Source organism: Salmo trutta, chromosome 35 (assembly GCF_901001165.1).
Source record: "Salmo trutta chromosome 35, fSalTru1.1, whole genome shotgun sequence".
NCBI lineage: Eukaryota > Metazoa > Chordata > Actinopteri > Salmoniformes > Salmonidae > Salmo > Salmo trutta.
The window spans coordinates 9,864,225-9,883,214 of NC_042991.1; the positions used below are offsets into that span (position 1 = coordinate 9,864,225).

An 18,990-nucleotide genomic window follows, 5' to 3' on the forward strand; every position below is an offset into this window, starting at 1 on the left:
AACAAGTAATATCTAACAATTTCACAACATATACCCAATACACACAAATCTAAGTATAAAATAACAGGAGTAAGAATATATAAATAATATTTATATATTTTTAATCCCATTCCTTTACTTAGATTTATATGGACGAGCAATGTCAGAGCGGCATAGACTAAGATACAGTAGAATACTATAGAATACAGTATATACATATAGTATGTGATGAGTAATGCAAGGTATGTAAACATTATTAAAGTGACTAGTGTTCCATTTGTGATTTCAAGTGTATGTATATAGGCAGCAGCCTCTAATGTGCTAATGATGACTATTTAACAGTCTGTTGGTCTTGAGATAGAAGCTGTTTTTCAGTCTCTCGGTCCCAGCTTTGATGCACCTGTACTGACCTCACCTTCTGGGTGATAGCGGGGTGAGCAGGCAGTAGCTCGTTTGGTTGTTGTCCTTGATGATCTTTATGGACTGAAAAGAAGAAGGAAAAAAATAACTTTCAAGAGACCAAAGTGGTCCATGTAACTGAAATGAAAACCATTGGGTGTCGCGCCTTTGTATGAGTGTTGGAGTGGTGTTAGATCTAATCACCATCCAGAGTGGGGGTAGTGTTGCTAAAGTAGGGGTATAGCTTTAAAACACTGAGGTGCATTATGGGTAACATAACTTTCGTCTTTGATGCAATTGTTGTAGTAGGAAAATGTAGACAATTTGTGAGCCACACTCTTTTCGCTTCGTTAGCTCACTATTTTATTTTGTCAATCAGACTACTTCACATGGTGTACAAGCTTAATAAATGTCAACTACCTCAGTGGAATTCCAGACTAACTCGTCATTAGCAGTGGATAAGATCCACAAAGGTGGAATTTACCCCAGAGCATCCCTACATTGCTCTGGCCCTGGAGCTAGCAAGTGAAGACTCCCCTGAGCCGTCCCGACTACGGTCTGGAGGCGAGGCAGGAAAGGTAACACCAGTATTCACTCTTTGGAGAGTTTTTCACAAGTCAGCCTTGGAGAACAAAAGCACCTGGTCATCAGGAGCCACGAGAGTCTTCCTGGATGGCTCAGTATTGTCTGCCTCGAAGCGAGCATAGCCACTGAGCAGAGACATTAGTTCAACGTCTAGTTTTGATGTACATTTGGTTGAGTTGTCAACTAATGTGAATTCAATGTGAAATCGACAAAATAAATCAAGAAAATTCCCCAAAAAGACTAAATGTCCTTATGTTGATTACTTTTTTCAAATCAAATCAGTTTTCCACGTTGATTCAAGGTCCTCACATATATTTTGGTGGTTGAAATTATGTGTAAACAACGTTGATTCAACCAGCTTGTGCCCAGTGGGTAGAATGTGTTAAGCTCGTCTGGAGAGAGGCTTCGGTGGGAACCACACAGCTGGATTTGCCTTTGTAGTCCATGATAGTCTGTAGTCTTTGCTCATTGACATTTCTATTGGGACAAACCCCTGCTGTTGCCTCCCATCTTTTCCTACGCAAGGGTCTGATGAGTGCTTCCTACGCCAAAACGTACACCTGTTTTGGTTTGTTTTCCCCGTGAATAAACTCAGACCTATGCAGAAACAGTGCTCCTTTTTCTTTCTTTTCCTAGATGTATACCTGTTGAAGTATCCCGGGGTAGGGACATTTCCTTGGATCTGGTACTAGGCTAAGACAATATTGCATAATAACAACAAAAACATCTCATTCATGAATGGACTTCGGATGTTAACATTTTCCACAGAAACTCTTTTGGTCACAGCCCAGGAGTATTCGCCAAGTAAATCCGCCAAGCTAGATGGACGGATGTACATTTTTGTTCTCCATTCTTTGCCCTTCTTTGTTCTTCTGTGGATCTCTCTCTCTCTCTCCCTATCTCTCTCCCTCCCATTCTCTCCGTCATTGTTCCTATGGTTCTTGGCCCTCTCCCTTAACCTCCCTCTCCCTCACGCTTTCATCCCGCTGACGGTGGCTTTTATCCTTTGAAGTTGTTTCCCCGGAATATCTTTCCAAAGCACTTTCTCTTGTTTTCTTCCTCTGGCTAAATGGCTTAACTACAAAAGACAGCTCCCTTTGTTCAAATACAGATGAGGATGAGCCTCTTCTAGTTTCCATTGATTTACTGTGCAGAGAGGAAGACCTCTTCATCACGTCATACTCACTCCGGCCTCCATACTAACAGCGTGAGGGTGAGCGCAGAGTACACGATACTGTACATGCATTAAGGATTGTTTATCATCAGTATCTGCATCAATATATCTGCATCTGTACACTCTAATCAAAGTTGTTGTTTGGAATAATCTGATATGACGGTTGAAGTACGATGATAGTAAACATTGAAAATCTCTATCATTTCAGGTTTATTGATCCTCTTTGGGAGTGAGGAAAAGGGGAGCGACCCAGAAGAAGGGGTGGAGTGACCCAGAAGAAGGGGTGGAGTGACCCAGAAGAAGGGGTGGAGTGACCCAGAAGAAGGGGTGGAGTGACCCAGAAGAAGGGGTGGAGTGACCCAGAAGAAGGGGTGGAGTGACCCAGAAGAAGGGGTGGAGTGACCCAGAAGAAGGGGTGGAGTGACCCAGAAGAAGGGGTGGAGTGACCCAGAAGAAGGGGTGGAGTGACCCAGAAGAAGGGGTGGAGTGACCCAGAAGAAGGGGTGGAGTGACCCAGAAGAAGGGGTGGAGTGACCCAGGCCCCAAGCTTGTTGTTCTGTTTGTCTCTTTGTCTGTCCATCCATCCATCTCTCTGTCTATCAGCTCACATAGGCCTACCAGCCATGGGGGAGAGGCCTGGGTAGACACTTTATTGTTTACAGCGACAGAGAACATCTTGTCCGCTGAGACTCACGTGTGACGAGGCGAGAGCCAGCATCAGTACAGCTATTATACCCAATGCACTACACTGATTTTCTTATATGGCGCTTTCGTCTAACAGGCTATTGAAAAGCCTGTTTTCAAAAGAAAACTGTTGCGTAGAAATTGTTGGCGTGGGTGGATGGTTAGTCTGTAGGCCGATCATGGACATGCAGAAACTCACTCAGCTCAATTACAAGGACGTCGGTTTCCATGGCAACCACTCACCGCGCCGCATTACACATTGTGTGATTCGTTTGGCACATCTTCTCAAGGACTCTTAACCCTGTGTGTCTGCACGTGAGCGAGGTGCATGAGTGTGTGCGTGCGTGTGTAAGTATTTGTGTATGACATGCGTGTATGTCGTCTTCCTCTTCAAACTGTACCCCCATGTACTCCTCTACTAAATCTAAATCAATTCAAATAGAATCAAATAGAATCAATGCATTGTGTCCCTGTTAGAGGGTAACGCTGTAGAACATACACCGTTGTTGAGCTAAGGCACAGTTCAAGCTACGGGCTTAAGCGGCAAAGTCAATGTGACTCTCAGCAGACTGATCCTTGAAACATTTTCCCAGTTAGTCACATGACCGATCTCTAACTGCCGCAGTGCTATCATAACACTGTCAGAGTTGGCTACACTCATGACTGGCAAAGGCAATTGTGATTCTATGGCTGTTCCCCTACTGACAGATATCCTGGAGTTTGATAGAAGGAAAATACCCCAGGCCAAGCTTGTAAAGATCATGACTCATTCATCACTATGAGACTTGGGGCATCAGTGAAGGAGAAGGCCTGAGGTGACCATATGGCACTGCAGAATAACACAGCTGGTCTTCCGTCTGCCTGACTGGCGCTGACCAGAGTGACTGAGGGAGACGATATGAAGGGTAAGGGAGCTCAAGTCATCACCGACTGGGGATATCAGTTACAGTAGAAGTGTGTGTCAAACCAAAACAGAAGTATAGAAGCCTGACCTGAAAGTTATACCCTGAATAGCTGAGCCTCTATAAATCATTAACAAGGAATGGGTTCCCACCATGCACACACTGGTTGAATCAACATTGTTTCCACGTCATTTCAATGAAATCACGTAGAACTAACTTGAATTGATCTCTGTGCTCAGTGGCTTGGGTCTTTGAGTGTGTTTGTTTGTGTGCATGCAAGTATGTAAATATGTGCGTTGGCGTGTGTGTGTCCCTGTGTGTGTTTAATGTTCAGTGACATTCCCTCTGTCCTCAGAGACACTGCATCATTGCTGTCCTCCTTAGATCGCTGTGACAGGTTGGGTGGGAGTTCAGACACACTGCCAAGGCAATATCTCTGCGTGGTACTCAGGGGAACCCAGGAGAACACCCAGGAAGTCACGGTCGTTGACTTGCAGGACGTTTATAGTAGTCACAGATGGACTGACACTGTGGCCAGTGAGCCTGCGAGAGGACTGTTTAAGGTAGTGTTTTGAAGTACGGCAACACTTTCAATCATCCTACTGATGACAAATATTCTATTTTTGATTGCCTGTATGGATTTGTCCTTAGCTGGCTGGGGGTTTTGTGGTTTATTCAACAACACGTCTCCTTTAATAACCTGTGATTTTCCTCCATTTGTCATGTATGTTGCGGTAAACTACCCATCTGTGTTCCTGTGGCTGAAGACAAGGCAATGACAGGTCTGTAATGAAACACAGTTAAACCTGTACAGATATATAATTTATATTCCATGTTAGAGATAGGGTGGAATCTGTCACCTTTAATCTAATAGAAAATGTGATAGGTTTGATGGTTTGTCATACTGTACAAAACATACAGTTGAAGTCAGAAGTTGACATACGCTTAGGTTGGAGTCATTAAAACTAGTTTTCAACCACTACACAAATTTCTTGATAACAAACTATAGTTTTGGCAAGTCGGTTAGGACATCTACTTTGTGCATGACACAAGTAATTTTTCCAACAATTGTTTACAGACAGATTATTTCACCTATAATTCACTGTATCACAATTCCAGTGGGTCAGAAGTTTACATACACTAAGTTGACTGTGCCTTTAAACAGCTTGAAAAATTTCAGAAAATGATGTCATGGCTTTAGAAGCTTCTGATAGGCTAATTGACATCATTTGAGTCAATTGGAGGTGTACCTGTGGATGTATTTCAAGGCCTATCTTCAAACTCGGTGCCTCTTTGCTTGACATCATGGGAAAATCAAAATAAATCAGCCAAGATGTCAGAAAACAAATTGTAGACCTACACAAGTCTGGTTCATACTTGGGAGCAATTTCCAAATGCCTGAAGGTACCACGTTCATCTGTACAAAAAATAGTACGCAAGTATAAACACCATGGGACAATGCACCCGTCATACCGCTCAGGAAGGAGACATGTTCTGTCTCATAGAGATGAACGTACTTTGGTGTGAAAAGTGGAAATCAATCCTAGAACAACAGCAAAGGACCTTGTGAAGATGCTGGAGGAAACAGGTACAAAAGTATCAATATCCACAGTTAAACGAGTCCTATATCGGCATAACCTGAAAGGCTGCTCAGCAAGGAAGAAGCAACTGCTCCAAAACCGCCATAAAAAAGCCAGACTACAGTTTGCAACTGCACATGGGGACAAAGATCATTCTTTATGGAGAAATATCCTCTGGTCTGATGAAAGAAAAATAGAACTGTTTGGCCATAATGACCATTGTTATGTTTGGAGAATAAAGGGGGAGGCTTGCACGCCGAAGAACACCATCCCAACCGTGAAGCACGGGGGTGGCAGCATCATGTTGTGGGGGTGCTTTGCTGCAGGAGGGATTGGTGCACTTCACAAAATAGATGGCATTTTGTCATGTTGTGCCATCTTCACCACACTGTCTGTGTGAGTGGACCATTTCAGTTTGTCTATGATGTGAACACCGAGGAACTTTCCAACTTTCCACCTTCTCAACTGCTGTCCCTTCGAAACAGTGTTGGTGTTACCACAGCTCTATAACTGTTTATTGCGATAGACATAGGAGGATGTGAGTCTTTGAGAATTGCCAGTGTGAGATCTGTCTGAAATGGGTACAAAAACTACCCTCAAAATAGTACCCGCAAGACACCAGTCTCAACGTCAACAATGAAGAGGCGACTCCGGGATGCTGGCCAACTAGGCAGAGTTCCTCTGTCCAGTGTCTGTGTTCTTTTGCCTATCTTAATCTTTTCTTTTTATTGGCCAATCTGAAATATGGCTTTTTCTTTGCAACTCCACCCAGAAGGCCAGCATCCCGGGGTCGCCTCTTCACTGTTGACATTGAGACTGGTGTTTTGCGGGTACTAATTAATGAAGCTGCCAGTTGAGGACTTGTGAGGCGTCTGTTTCTCAAACTAGACACTCTAATTTACTTGTCCACTTGCTCAGTTGTGCACTGGGGCTTCCCACTCCTCTTTCTATTCTGGTTAGAGCCAGTTTGCGCTGTTCTATGAAGGGAGTAGTACACAGCATTGTACGAGATCTTCAGTTTCTTGGCAATAGCATGCAATAGCCTTCATTTCTCATGACAAGAATAGACTGACGAGTTTCAGAAGAACGTTCTTTGTTTCTGGCCATTGTGATCCTGTAATCGAACCCACAAATGCTGACGCTTCAGATACTCAACTAGTCTCAAGAAAGCCAGTTTTATTGCTTCTTTAATCAGGACAACAGTTTTCAGCTGTGCTAACATAATTGCAAAAGGGTTTTCTAATGATCGATTAGCCTTTTAAAATTAAAAACTTGGATTAACTAACAACGTGCCATTGGAACACATGGTTTCTGATAATGGGCCTCTGTAAGCCTATATAGATATTCCATTCAAAATCAGCCGTTTCCAGCTACAATAATCATTTACAACATTAACAATGTCTACACTGTATTTCTGATCAATTTGATATTATTTCAATGGACAAAAAATTTGCTTTTCTTTCAAAAACTAGGACATTTCTAAGTGACCCCAAACTTTTGAACTGTAGTGTTTACAGATATATTTTTTAAGAATGTCACTTTTAAATGCTTCATAATTTGCTCACTCAAGCTGTATATGAGTTGATCAACCTGACCAGTATCAGGCAAGCAACAAAAAAACATCTCTATCTGGAGCTCAATTCATTCCAACTCGAGACAATAGAGGTCATTGATGTCAATAACACTGACAGGTTCCAGCTCCTGTGAGCTTTTCATGGCTCAATAACACACAGTTGCCAACACTGGCACTAGAACTCTGTCTGTTATGGAGGGGTCCCTGTAGACACGGCAGAGAAAGACAGCCACGCAGCGCAATCCATCTTACAGCACATAAGCACTAAGCCTCTTCAATTAACCTGCAATTGATCTGCATGCACTTGGTAGTTTTCTCATTGGCCATTTGGCCCATGTTCAAAGTGCCACATAGGAAATAAAATGCCAAAGTTCCTGATTCAATCTCCTATCTTTCTCCACAGCTTCTAAACAACCTTAATGTAAGAGAAAGAGTACTCTGTAGTTGCTAAATAATGTAGCTTTCCTCTGATAAATAATTTAGCTTTCCTTTGCTTTAAAAGAACTTTCCAGAACCTTTAAAAGTTCATATACTCAAATAATGTTGTTGACTCGTCCTATACTTGTATTAGTGGCCAAAGCATACATTTGAGAAGAAACACTTCAAAAACCCACTTCTAACTTCTTTCTCAAACAGACCGTTTAAAAAATGCTTCCTATTTCCTCATAGAGTATTATGCCATACTCCCGAGGAGGATGAGCTGGCCAATCAGCAGTCTAGAGGAGGATGAGCTGGCCAATAACTCGCCAAGATGATCATCAAGGACCTCAGCCACCCGAGCAAAGGTCTGTTCACATCGCTACCATCTATTTTATTTATCCCTTATTTTACCAGGTAAGTTGACTGAGAACACATTCTCATTTACAGCAACAACCTGGGGAATAGTTACAGGGGAGAGGGTATGAATGAGTGGTGCAGTTGTCTAAGGCACTGCATCTCAGTGCAAGAGATGTCTCTGCAGTACCTGGTTGAAATCCAGGCTGCATCACATCTGGTCGTGATAGGGAGTCCCATAGGGCTGCGCACAAATGGCCCAGCATTGTCCGGGTTTGGCTGGGGTAGGCCGTCATTGTAAATAAGAATTTGTTCTTAACTGACTTGCCTGGTTAAATAAATAAAAAATGAGCCAATTGTAAACTGGGGATGATTAGGTGATCATGACGGTATGAGGGCCAGATTGGGAAATTAGTTGGGACACCAGGGTTAACACCCCTCTCTTACAATAAGTGCCATGAGATCTTTAGTGAACACAGAGAGTCAGGACACCCGTTTCACATCCCATCCAAAGGATGGCACCCTACACAGGGCAATGTCCCCAATCACTGCTCTGGGGCATTGGGATATTTTTTTAGACCAGAGGAAAGGGTGCCTCCTACTGGCCCTCCAACACCACTTCCAGCAGCATCTGGTTTCCCACTTCAGAAGCAAGCCCACAGTGGGATGTAGGGTAGTATGCTGCTGGCTAGAAGGCAAAGACAGTACAGGTGGATCAAAGCTGGGACGGAGAGACTGAAAGACAGCTTCAATCTCCAGGCCATCAGACTGTTAGCTGTTAAACAGTCACCACTAGTACTCTGCACTGAACCTTATACTGTATTCTAGTCATGGCTCAACCTATATAACTTATGTTTCTATTTTTCTGGATTATGGGTGTATTTTTTTTTTATTGCTATATATTGCTGAACTGTTGGAGCTAGGAACACAAGTATTTTGCTGATATACCAACTGCATATCTGTGTATATGTGACCAATAAACGTTGAATTGATTTTATATGAATTTGTATTTTTAGCGATCGTATACGGCCACACCATTCTGTTGTTAGGAACAAGCCCACACCATTCCAACATAGAAAAAACATACTTAAATAATAATAATAATGGGAAGGAAAACTATTTCACTCATATTGTAAGTAGTTAGTCAAATGTCATATACATCTGGAAACACTGGACAGTTACTTTAAGATATAACATAGTTGCAATAGCGTTCTAGCATCAGCCTAAGCAGAGATCTCCTGTACATTTTAATTCAATCAACTTTTTTATTTTATCTAAATAAGTATTGATTATATATATATATATATATATACTGCTCCAAAAAATAAAGGGAACACTTAAACAACACATCCTAGATCTGAATGAAAGAAATAATCTTATTAAATACTTTTTTCTTTACATAGTTGAATGTGCTGACAACAAAATCACACAAAAATAATCAATGGAAATCCAATTTATCAACCCATGGAGGTCTGGATTTGGAGTCACACTCAAAATGAAAGTGGAAAACCACACTACAGGCTGATCAAACTTTGATGTAATGTCCTTAAAACAAGTCAAAATGAGGCTCAGTAGTGTGTGTGGCCTCCACGTGCCTGTATGACCTCCCTACAACGCCTGGGCATGCTCCTGATGAGGTGGTGGATGGTCTCCTGAGGTATCTCCTCCCAGACCTGGACTAAAGCATCCGCCAACTCCTGGACAGTCTGTGGTGCAACGTGGCGTTGGTGGATGGAGCGAGACATGATGTCCCAGATGTGCTCAATTGGATTCAGGTCTGGGGAACGGGTGGGCCAGTCCATAGCATCAATGCCTTCCTCTTGCAGGAACTGCTGACACACTCCAGCCACATGAGGTCTAGCATTGTCTTGCATTAGGAGGAACCCAGGGCCAACTGCAGCAGCATATGGTCTCACAAGGGGTCTGAGGATCTCATCTCGGTACCTAATTGCAGTCAGGCTACCTCTGGCGAGCACATGGAGGTGCGGCCCCCCAAAGAAATGCCACCCCACACCATGACTGACCCACCGCCAAACCGGTCATGCTGGAGGATGTTGCAGGCAGCAGAACGTTCTCCACGGCGTCTCCAGACTCTGTCACGTCTGTCACGTGCTCAGTGTGAACCTGCTTTCATCTGTGAAGAGCACAGGGCGCCAGTGGTGAATTTGCCAATCTTGGTGTTCTCTGGCAAATGCCAAACGTCCTGCACGGTGTTGGGCTGTAAGCACAACCCCCACCTGTGGACGTCGGGCCCTCATACCACCCTCATGGAGTCTGTTTCTGACCGTTTGAGCAGACACATGCACATTTGTGGCCTGCTGGAGGTCATTTTTCAGGGCTCTGGCAGTGCTCCTCCTGCTCCTCCTTGCACAAAGGCGGAGGTAGCGGTCCTGCTGCTGGGTTGCTGCCCTCCTACAGCCTCCTCCACGTCTCCTGATGTACTGGCCTGTCTCCTGGTAGCGCCTCCATGCTCTGGCCCCTACGCTGACAGACACAGCAAACCTTCTTGCCACAGCTCGCATTGATGTGCCATCCTGGATGAGCTGCACTTCCTGAGCCACTTGTGTGGGTTGTAGACTCCGTCTCATGCTACCACTAGAGTGAAAGCACCGCCAGCATTCAAAGTGACCAAAACATCAGCCAGGAAGCATAGGAACTGAGAAGTGGTCTGTGGTCCCCACCTGCAGAACCACTCCTTTATTAGGGGTGTCTTGCTAATTGCCTATAATTTCCACCTGTTGTCTATTCCATTTGCACAACAGCATGTGGAATTTATTGTCAATCAGTGTTGCTTCCTAAGTGGACAGTTTGATTTCACAGAAGTGTGATTGACTTGGAGTTACATTGTGTTGTTTAAGTGTTCCCTTTATTTTTTTGAGCAGTATATATACAGTGCATTTGGAAAGTATTCACAACCCTTGAATTTTTTCACATTTTGTTATGTTACAACCTTATTCTAAAAAGGATTGAATCGTTTTTTTCCTAAACAATTTACACATAACACCCCATAATAAACATTTTGCTCATTTATAAATACAAAAACTGAAATATCACATTTACATAAGTATTCAGACTCTTTACTCAGTACTTTGTTGAAGCACCTTTGGCAGCAATTACAGCCTCGAGACTTCTTGGGTATAACGCTACAAGCTTGGCACACCTGTATTTGGGGAGTTTCTCACATTGTTCTCTGCAGATCCTCTCAAACTCTGTCAGATTTGATTGGAAGCGTCGCTAAACAGCTATTTTCTGGTCTCTCCAGAGATTTTCGATTGGGTTCAAGTCCGGGCTCTGGCTGAGCCACTCAAGGACATTCAGAGACTTGTCCCAAAGCCACTCCTGCGTTGTCTTGGCTGTGTGCTTAGGGTCGTTGCCCTGTTGGAAGGTGAACCTTCGCCCCAGGCTGAGGTCCTGAGCGCTCTGGAGGTAGGTTTTCATCAAGGATCTCTCTGTGCTCCGTTCCTCCTTCCCTCTATCCTGACTAGTCTCCCAGTCCCTGCCACTGAAAAACATCCCCACCATGTTTCACCGTGGGGATGGTGCCAGGTTTCCTCCAGACGTGACTCTTGGCATTCAGGCCAAAGAGTTCACCTTGCTTTCATCAGACCAGAGAATCTTGCTTCTCATGGTCTGAGAGTCCTTCAGATGCCTTTTGGCAAACTCTAAACAGACTGTCATGTGCCTTTTACTGAGGAGTGGATTCCGTCCAGCCACTCTACCATGAAGGCCTGATTGGTGGAGTGCTGCAGAGATGGTTGTCCTTCTGGAAGGTTCTCCCATCTCCACAGAGGAACTCTGGAGCTCTGTCAGAGTGAACATCAGGTTTGGCCGGCCGGCCAGCTCTAGGAAGAGTCTTGGTGGTTCCAAACTTCGTCCATTTAAGAATGATCAAGGCCACTGTTTTCTTGGGGACCTTCAATTCTGCAGACATTTTTTGGTACCCTTCCCCTGTGCCTCGACACAATCCTGTCTCTAAGCTCTACGGACAATTCCTTTGGCCTCAGGGCTTGGTTTTTGCCATTCCAAATCATGTCTACTCAATTGAATTTACCACAAGTGGACTCCAATCAAGTTGTAGAAACATCTCAAGGATGATAAATGGAAACAAGATGCACTTGAGCTCAATTTCAAGTCTCATAGCAAAGGGTCTGAATACTTACATTTTTTAAAAATGTGCTAACTTTCTAAAAACCTGTTTTCGCTTTGTCATTATGGGGTATTGTATGTAGATTGATGAGGAAAAACATGTATTTAATACATCTTAGAATAAGGCTGCAACGTAACAAAATGTGGAAAACGTCAAGGGGTCTGAAAACTTTCCCGAATGCACAGAATATATCGATCGACAATCTGCAAGTCAGTTGGTTCACAAAAAAAGCTGAAAGGCTAGCTACCAGCTAGCTAGCTACCTTGCTATTCTTTTTATTTGAATTAAGAATAAGTGGCAGTCAGGGCCTTGGATATGGCAGAGGAATGTTGAAAGTGAGATTATCTCTCAAGCGGTTACTCCACGGTGGACTATTCCTGTTATTGATGTTCAGTAAGCTTTGACGCTGGAGTGACGATGGAGTCTACAGGGAGCGACAGGGGATGGGGTTCCCTGAACATATGCTCCTGACCTGTCCTCCCGTCTTTCCCCCTGCTGGAGGTGACCACCCACCCCCCTGCACAAGCCTGCTCCATCTGTGCCTGCTGATGAGCAGGACTGTGAGGCGGACGACTGTGTGCTAAGATAGTGAAGTGGAGACAGTCCGAGTCAGATAACATCTGGACTTACACCTCCGTGGAAGATCTTTGTCCATGCAGCCCATAAACTATCGATTCTTGTTTTAGCTCTTGTAAAGAATCTTTGAGATTGTTCTTGTAATTCCATTTTATTTTTAGAGCCCACAATGGAAATAAGTCAGACTTTGTGTTATCCCTGTCATGTTCAAATGTATGTGCTGTGTGTGTATATGTATTTTTAACTGGCAAAATGCAATCTATCAATCAAGAATAACGTAGCCTGATGTTTTATTTTTGCTAGAGCTATTTTTACCTTCAAAGATGCTATTCTACAAGACTCTATCCTCCAGTTTAAGAGGAACAATCGCACCTTCTCACTGGGACGGAAGGTGTTGATCAGTATAAAAGAGTGTGGATTTTATATTTTAGTGTCTATACAGGATGTTAGAGCAGGAAACAGCCCTGGAGGTGAAACAGACAGTCTCTTGAGACGGACACAGATGAAAATGACTGCAAAAGTGTATGGTTTGTTTCAGCGACAACAAGGTCATTGCCAATGAGAGTGAAAGCGATACACTGCCGGAGACATCCTTTTTCCGGCTTGATGAAAACCTCTAAGGTAGAGACTGAGAAATAGAGATGTTGGCAACACAATAACTCTGCACTCAGAGGGGAAACAAGCAACTTCCAATAGCAGTGATATTTATTTCCAAAAGGCACTCACTACATTTAATGTAATGGTGGCACAAGTAATACTGTGAACAACATCCAAATACTGAGCAGGTGTTGCCCATTCTACCTCAACATGGGCAGTTACAAAACGCTAGGCTAAGCATCGTCTTGTGAAGCATGTGGTGGTATACAACTAATACCAAATAGCATGATAATATATTTGGAAACTATCATGCTTTTTAGTTCGATATCTTATTTAAGCTTTAAATGTTGCATTTCTTTGTAGCGTTTTTTATAACAAACATAGATTGAAAGTTCATAGCTGCATTCACACTAGGCTAATGCTGCACCCATATCAATGCAAACACAAATAATGGGAAGACTGTGTACATACATAACATTTTTGGTGGGGATATACGTGTGTGTGTGTGTGTGTGTGTGTGTGTGTGTGTGTGTGTGTGTGTGTGTGTGTGTGTGTGTGTGTGTGTGTGTGTGTGTGTGTGTGTGTGTGTGTGTGTGTGTGTGTGTGTGAGAGAGAGAGCGAGAGGGAGAGCGAGAGAGATTGAGAGATGCGTAGAGGTATTGTTATTTAACCCATGCACCTTAAAGGGTTTGTAATGACATTATTGTAATACAATTAGTAAACCACAGTCAAGACGCAAAGTGCACGTTTGACTCATGCACGTTCTCAGTGTCATCATCTCTCCTCTGTAATATGAACATATAAATGTACTTCACAGACGTTACATGGTACACTTAAATCAAGTATAACAAAGATGTCAGCTAACAGTAACACACTGTATTCAAGCAAATCATTGTATCGATGTATCATACAAGTTTGCGCCAAAAAACCCTCCGCCTCCCAAATTTGACAGTATCCTGTCTAAGCAATTAGGGCCATTTTTCCTTCCTGCATTATGGCTTACCTTCCGTTCCATTGTCATAAGCTGTCATCTTCAGAAAAACAATTCTAAGTGCAACCAAAGCTCCTCTGATGCTACAAAGTGTGAATGCAGTATACTTTAGAAATATTTCAACGACAACATTAGGACCACAAGCCCTGAGATTGTGTTAATGAAAGTTCATGAACTTAATAGCGTAATCACACACTTTCTAGACAGTTTAGCTCAAGGACCATGCACAGACAACATTGCGGTTGTTTTTTATAACTTTTTTTCGTCAATTTTCAGAGTTTATGTGTCGTGACGGAATGAGAACAAAGTCGTACATTTCACAATAACCAAATCCAGGTGACTCTCCAGTTGTTGCTCTTATTCATTTGTTGCTCTCAGCAGCTCAGTTCTCTTGTCCTAAAATGACCTCAGATATGTATTTAGGACCAGCACCGTCTCGTCGAAGTCCACTACGTACATACAAGTCACAGACATGTTCAAAGCATCTTACTTGCTTTATTATCGACTCTTCTGAATAGCAGCCATCTTCTCTTTCACTCAAAATAAACCCCATCATTTTGGTTGTTCTGTACCACAAGAACCTCCAATCTAAAAAAAGTTTTACCAGGTGACTGTAGAAACGTATGATGTTAATGTCTTTCCTTCAGGTTATTAGGGCACAGTGAATATTGAATAACATTACATAGCACACAGGGACACAACAGTTCCCCCAATATCAAGCACACAAAGGCGTGACAGAGATGTAAGGCACGTACGGTGGTGACGTTTAAAACCTCCTTTACCTCAGAGGAACAACCAACATTTTTAAGGATCCATCTGGATACGCAGCTCCCTTTCTTCAAGTTGAAGTGTTTCCCCCTCAGTCTTTTTTTCTTTGGTCTGTAGTGGTATGAATGGTACTGTGAAACCGTTCTGGGGCTTGCACACTTCCACGAACAGCGGCAGATCGGACATGCTGGTGTTGAACTTTTTGTCTAACCCCTCATCTTCCTCCTCCTCCTCCTCTTCCTCCTCTTCCTCCTTCCTCTTCCCCATCTCCATAGGCGGAGTACTAAAGGGCCTGCATTGTAGCTCATCTGGGATATTCTTCTTCAGCTCGCGGTTCTTGTTTCTCTTGGCCAGCTTGGTGACGGAACCCAGGCGATTAAAGATGTTGTCGTCTGAGGAGGCCACACTTTCGGACCGGCGCGGATCACACTCTGCCCCCCTTAGACGCAGGTTGTTGAGTTTCATGTCGATGCTCTCCTGAGATGAGGTCTTGTAGGGGTTGGTGTCCAGGCTGTTGAAGGCTGCACGGCGTTCCGGGGAGAGCATGTCCGTGGAGACGGCCCACTGGTCCAGGCCCAGCTGGCGGCGCTCCATGCTGCGGATGGTGGCGGTCCGCTGGAGCTTGTCGCTGACCTCCACACTCAGGCGTCGCCGCGTCTCCCGGAACTCGGCGCGCACGTTGGCCTTCCACTCGGCCGCGTGGGCCTTGATCTCTCCGACCTAGAGCACGGGAAAATAAAAACAAGGTCATTCCACACTATAAAATACTATAATGCAATTGGATAGTTAATCCAAATTACAGAATTGGTGGCAGTAGCTAGGTAAACAAAATGAAAGCATAGATTGCAGTCTCTCCTTTCAAGGTAAAAAAGCAACCAACAACTATTTTCATGTTTTAACCATTTTAATGTCTATTTTAACCCTTTAAAACTCTTAAGGATTGGACCCTTTTTTTCAATTTTTGCCTAAAATGACAAATCTAACTGCCCTAAAGAAAGGATATGCATTTTCTTGGTACCATTTGAAAGCAAACACTTTGAAGTTTGTGGAAATGTGAAAGGAAACAAATGTTTTTTAGTAATTTTTTTTAACATTCATCTTTGAAATGCAAGAGAAAGGCCATAAGGTATTATTCCAGCCCAGGTGCAATTTAGATTTTGGCCACTAGATGGCAGCAGTGTATATGCACCGGTTTAGACTGATCTAATGAACCATTGTATTTCTGTTCAAAGTTTTGTATCAAGACGGGACAAATGTGCCTAATTTGTTTATTAATAACTTTTCATGTTCAAAACTGTGCACTCTCCTCAGACAATAGCATGGTATTATTTCACTGTAATAGCTACTGTAAATTGGGCATTGCAGTTAGATTAACAATAATTTAAGCTTTCTGCCAATATCAGATATGTCCATGTTCTGGGAAATGTTCTTGTTACTTACAACCTCCTGCTAATCGCATATGCCTACGTTAGCTCAACCGTCCCGCAGGGGACCCACCAATCCTGAAGAATTAATGTTCTTCTAATGGGACATTTGACAAAATACTAAGCCCATGTAGTGTTCAACTATACCATTACAGCTCTATACCATAGTAGTATGGTCATATAATGTCACCTACAAGAAAATTATCTTACCTCCTCTTTTGTCTTCTTGGACAGGACCCTCAGCCAGTCACCAATCATGCTCAGTACAGCAGCGAAATAGGCCAACCCCACCAGAATCCAGAACCACACCAGTGGTCTATACCAATTACGATACACGACCCTCCGGTCCCCTCCTATTGAATGTAAACAAACAATGAAACATTCAGCTTGATGAGATACATGGGTCGTGTTCAGAAGAGCTAACCATAGAAAAACATTTTTAAATGGTAAACAAAAATGTGTTTCTTATTGGACAAGTGCAGGTAATCCCTCCCTGTATCAGTCCATTTTCTTCCGTTTGGTGACTATTAAACATGACCCTGATAACCTCTTGACGTTACCCTAGGATAGGGGGCGCCACAGCGCATTTTGAAAAAAAAACGTTCCCATTTTCAACGGCCTTCTAATCAAACTCAGAAGCTAGGACATGCATATACTTATTTTATATGGATAGAAAACACCCTAAATTTTCTAAAACTGTTTGAATGGTGTCTGTGAGTATAACAGAACTCGTATGGCAGTCAAAACCCCGAGACCGATTGAACCAGGAAGTGGGAATCTGAATTGTGGACTCGACTTCACAGCCTTACCTATAATTCACAACGTGAAAAAATGATAATTGAGCACTTTCCAGTGCTTCCACTAGATGTCCCCAGTCTTTACAAAGTGTTTTGAGGGTTCTACAGTCGAAACTCAGTGAAAGAGACGATGTGGCAATTGGTCACTGTAGTAGGGCCATCAGCATTGTGACGTCGGCGGCCGTGTCTGCCCCCACCTTTGGAAACCTTTTGAAACACAATGAAATCGTCCCACTCGAATCTGATTGGCTCTCTTGTTGAAACAGGCCCTGACGATTATTTTATACAACGTTTGACATGTTTGAACGAACCTAACTCATAGTAAACAGTCATTTTGCGTTAGCCAGGTGCCGCGCACGGATCAACATTTGATTACAGCCTTAGGACGCGCTAACAACAGGAAGCTAATGGAACATAAAGCATGGACTTTTTCGACCGAAAATACATTTGTCATGGACCTGGGATATCGGGAAGTGCTTTCTGATGAAGACAACTAAAGGTGAGGGATTATTGGCGATATTATACAATATCAGATGTGATTTGCAATTGTTCAAAGATGGCGCCGAGCTAGGCTTTCGAGCTCATTTTCTGGGTATCGCATCCCCTTTGATCTCAAAGTGTGATTACCCTGTAAAGTTAATTTAAAATCTGTTATGACGGGTGTTTTCAAGAGATATTCATCTATAAATCTTAGATTGACAATATAAAAAAAAAAATCGTTTTCGAATAGTAATTTATAAAATTGTAGCACTGTTTCCCGGGACGCATTTTATGGGAAAATAGTTAGTCAACGTCAGGTGCCGATGTAAAATGCTGTTTTTATATAGAAATATGACCTTTATTGAACAAAAGATTGCATGCTGTGTGTAACATGATGTCCTAGGTGTGTCATCTGATGAAGTTTGTAAAAGGTTAGTGCTGCATTTAGCTGTTTTTTGGTTATATGTGATGCATGTGCTTGGTTGGAAAATTCATATGATGCAATTTTTACCATGTACTCCTCTAACATAATCTAATATTGTGCTTTTCCTGTAAAACCTTTTTGAAATCGGACAACGAGGGTCGATTCAAGAGAGGTGTATCTATAAAACGATATGAGACAGCCCTATATTTGAAAAAAAAAAATATTGAATTTCGTTATGCTAATGTCGCTAGGAGTTTTCGCTGGAAAATGATCCCGCTAACGGGATGATATGCGCAAGAGGATTTATAAACAATGATTCTATTGGCCCATTTTCTACTTGAATATCTTAAGGTGATGGGCTAAAATCCAGAGAACAGAAACGAACAAAGCTAATTTTCTCAGACAAGTGCTTGTATGTCAAAGAGTGATTGGGAAATAAATAATCTGTGCAGTGTTGCAGCAGCTTGGTCAGTGAGATCAAGCTATGAGAGCCTCCTGATACAACTACCTTTTCTTTTTAAAACGTCGACATCTAAGACAAGAAACAACTGCATGTCTCAATATCAGCACCCTCCATTAATGAGGAATCTTGAGCCCTTGTAATAATGGCACAGCACAAGGTGCAAAGTTGTGGTAGGAAAATGTTTGAAAAGTAGGTCCTCCAACCAGAAATGTCATGCCCATAGGAGGCACAGGGGCAATTGCCCCCTCAGATTTGTCCTGTTTAAAAAAATATATATATATATATTTTAAATATTTTGTTGATTTTTCTCTGTAATACTATTAGCCACCTAGCAATTTTATAAAGTTGGCTTTAGCTAGCCTCTTGGGGCTAGGGGGCAGTATTTTCACGGCCAGATGAACCCAATTTAAACAGGTTACTACTCTGGCCCAGAAAATAGAATATGCATATTAATAGTAGATTTGTATAGAAAACACTCTGAAGTTTCTAAAACTGTTTGAATGGTGTCTGTGAGTATAACAGAACTCATATGGCAGGCAAAAACCTGAGAAAAATTGAATCAGGAAGTGGGAGAAATTAGAAATGTAGTTTTTCTTTTGAATCCCTTGAAAAACTACACTAGTGACATAGGATTTACCATGCACCTCCTAACTCTTCCATTGGCTGTCAACAA

At 42.7% G+C, this 18,990-nt stretch overlaps 1 protein-coding gene and 1 long non-coding RNA gene across 3 annotated transcripts in view; one reads left to right on the forward strand and one right to left on the reverse strand.

The window, feature by feature from the left end:
- The first annotated feature begins 4,030 nt into the window (after positions 1-4,030).
- Positions 4,031-16,699, forward strand: LOC115174581 (uncharacterized). 2 transcript variants are annotated; one of them, XR_003871803.1, is made up of 4 exons: positions 4,031-4,286; positions 4,491-4,505; positions 7,546-7,661; positions 16,388-16,699. It is a non-coding gene; the product is annotated as an uncharacterized LOC115174581 (long non-coding RNA). The 2 variants fall into 2 exon arrangements; XR_003871802.1 differs by lacking the exon at positions 4,031-4,286 and having other exon boundaries at positions 4,313-4,505.
- The window catches only part of LOC115174580 (potassium channel subfamily K member 10), a 29,049-nt gene continuing 23,119 nt past the window's right edge, over positions 13,061-18,990 (reverse strand). Inside the window, exons 6-7 of the mRNA XM_029733247.1 lie at positions 16,364-16,506; positions 13,061-15,449 (exon numbers count right to left, since the gene is read on the reverse strand). Of these exons, the coding sequence (XP_029589107.1) occupies positions 14,766-15,449; positions 16,364-16,506 (827 nt within the window). The 3' untranslated portion in view covers positions 13,061-14,765. The remainder of the gene's footprint in view (positions 15,450-16,363; positions 16,507-18,990) is intronic.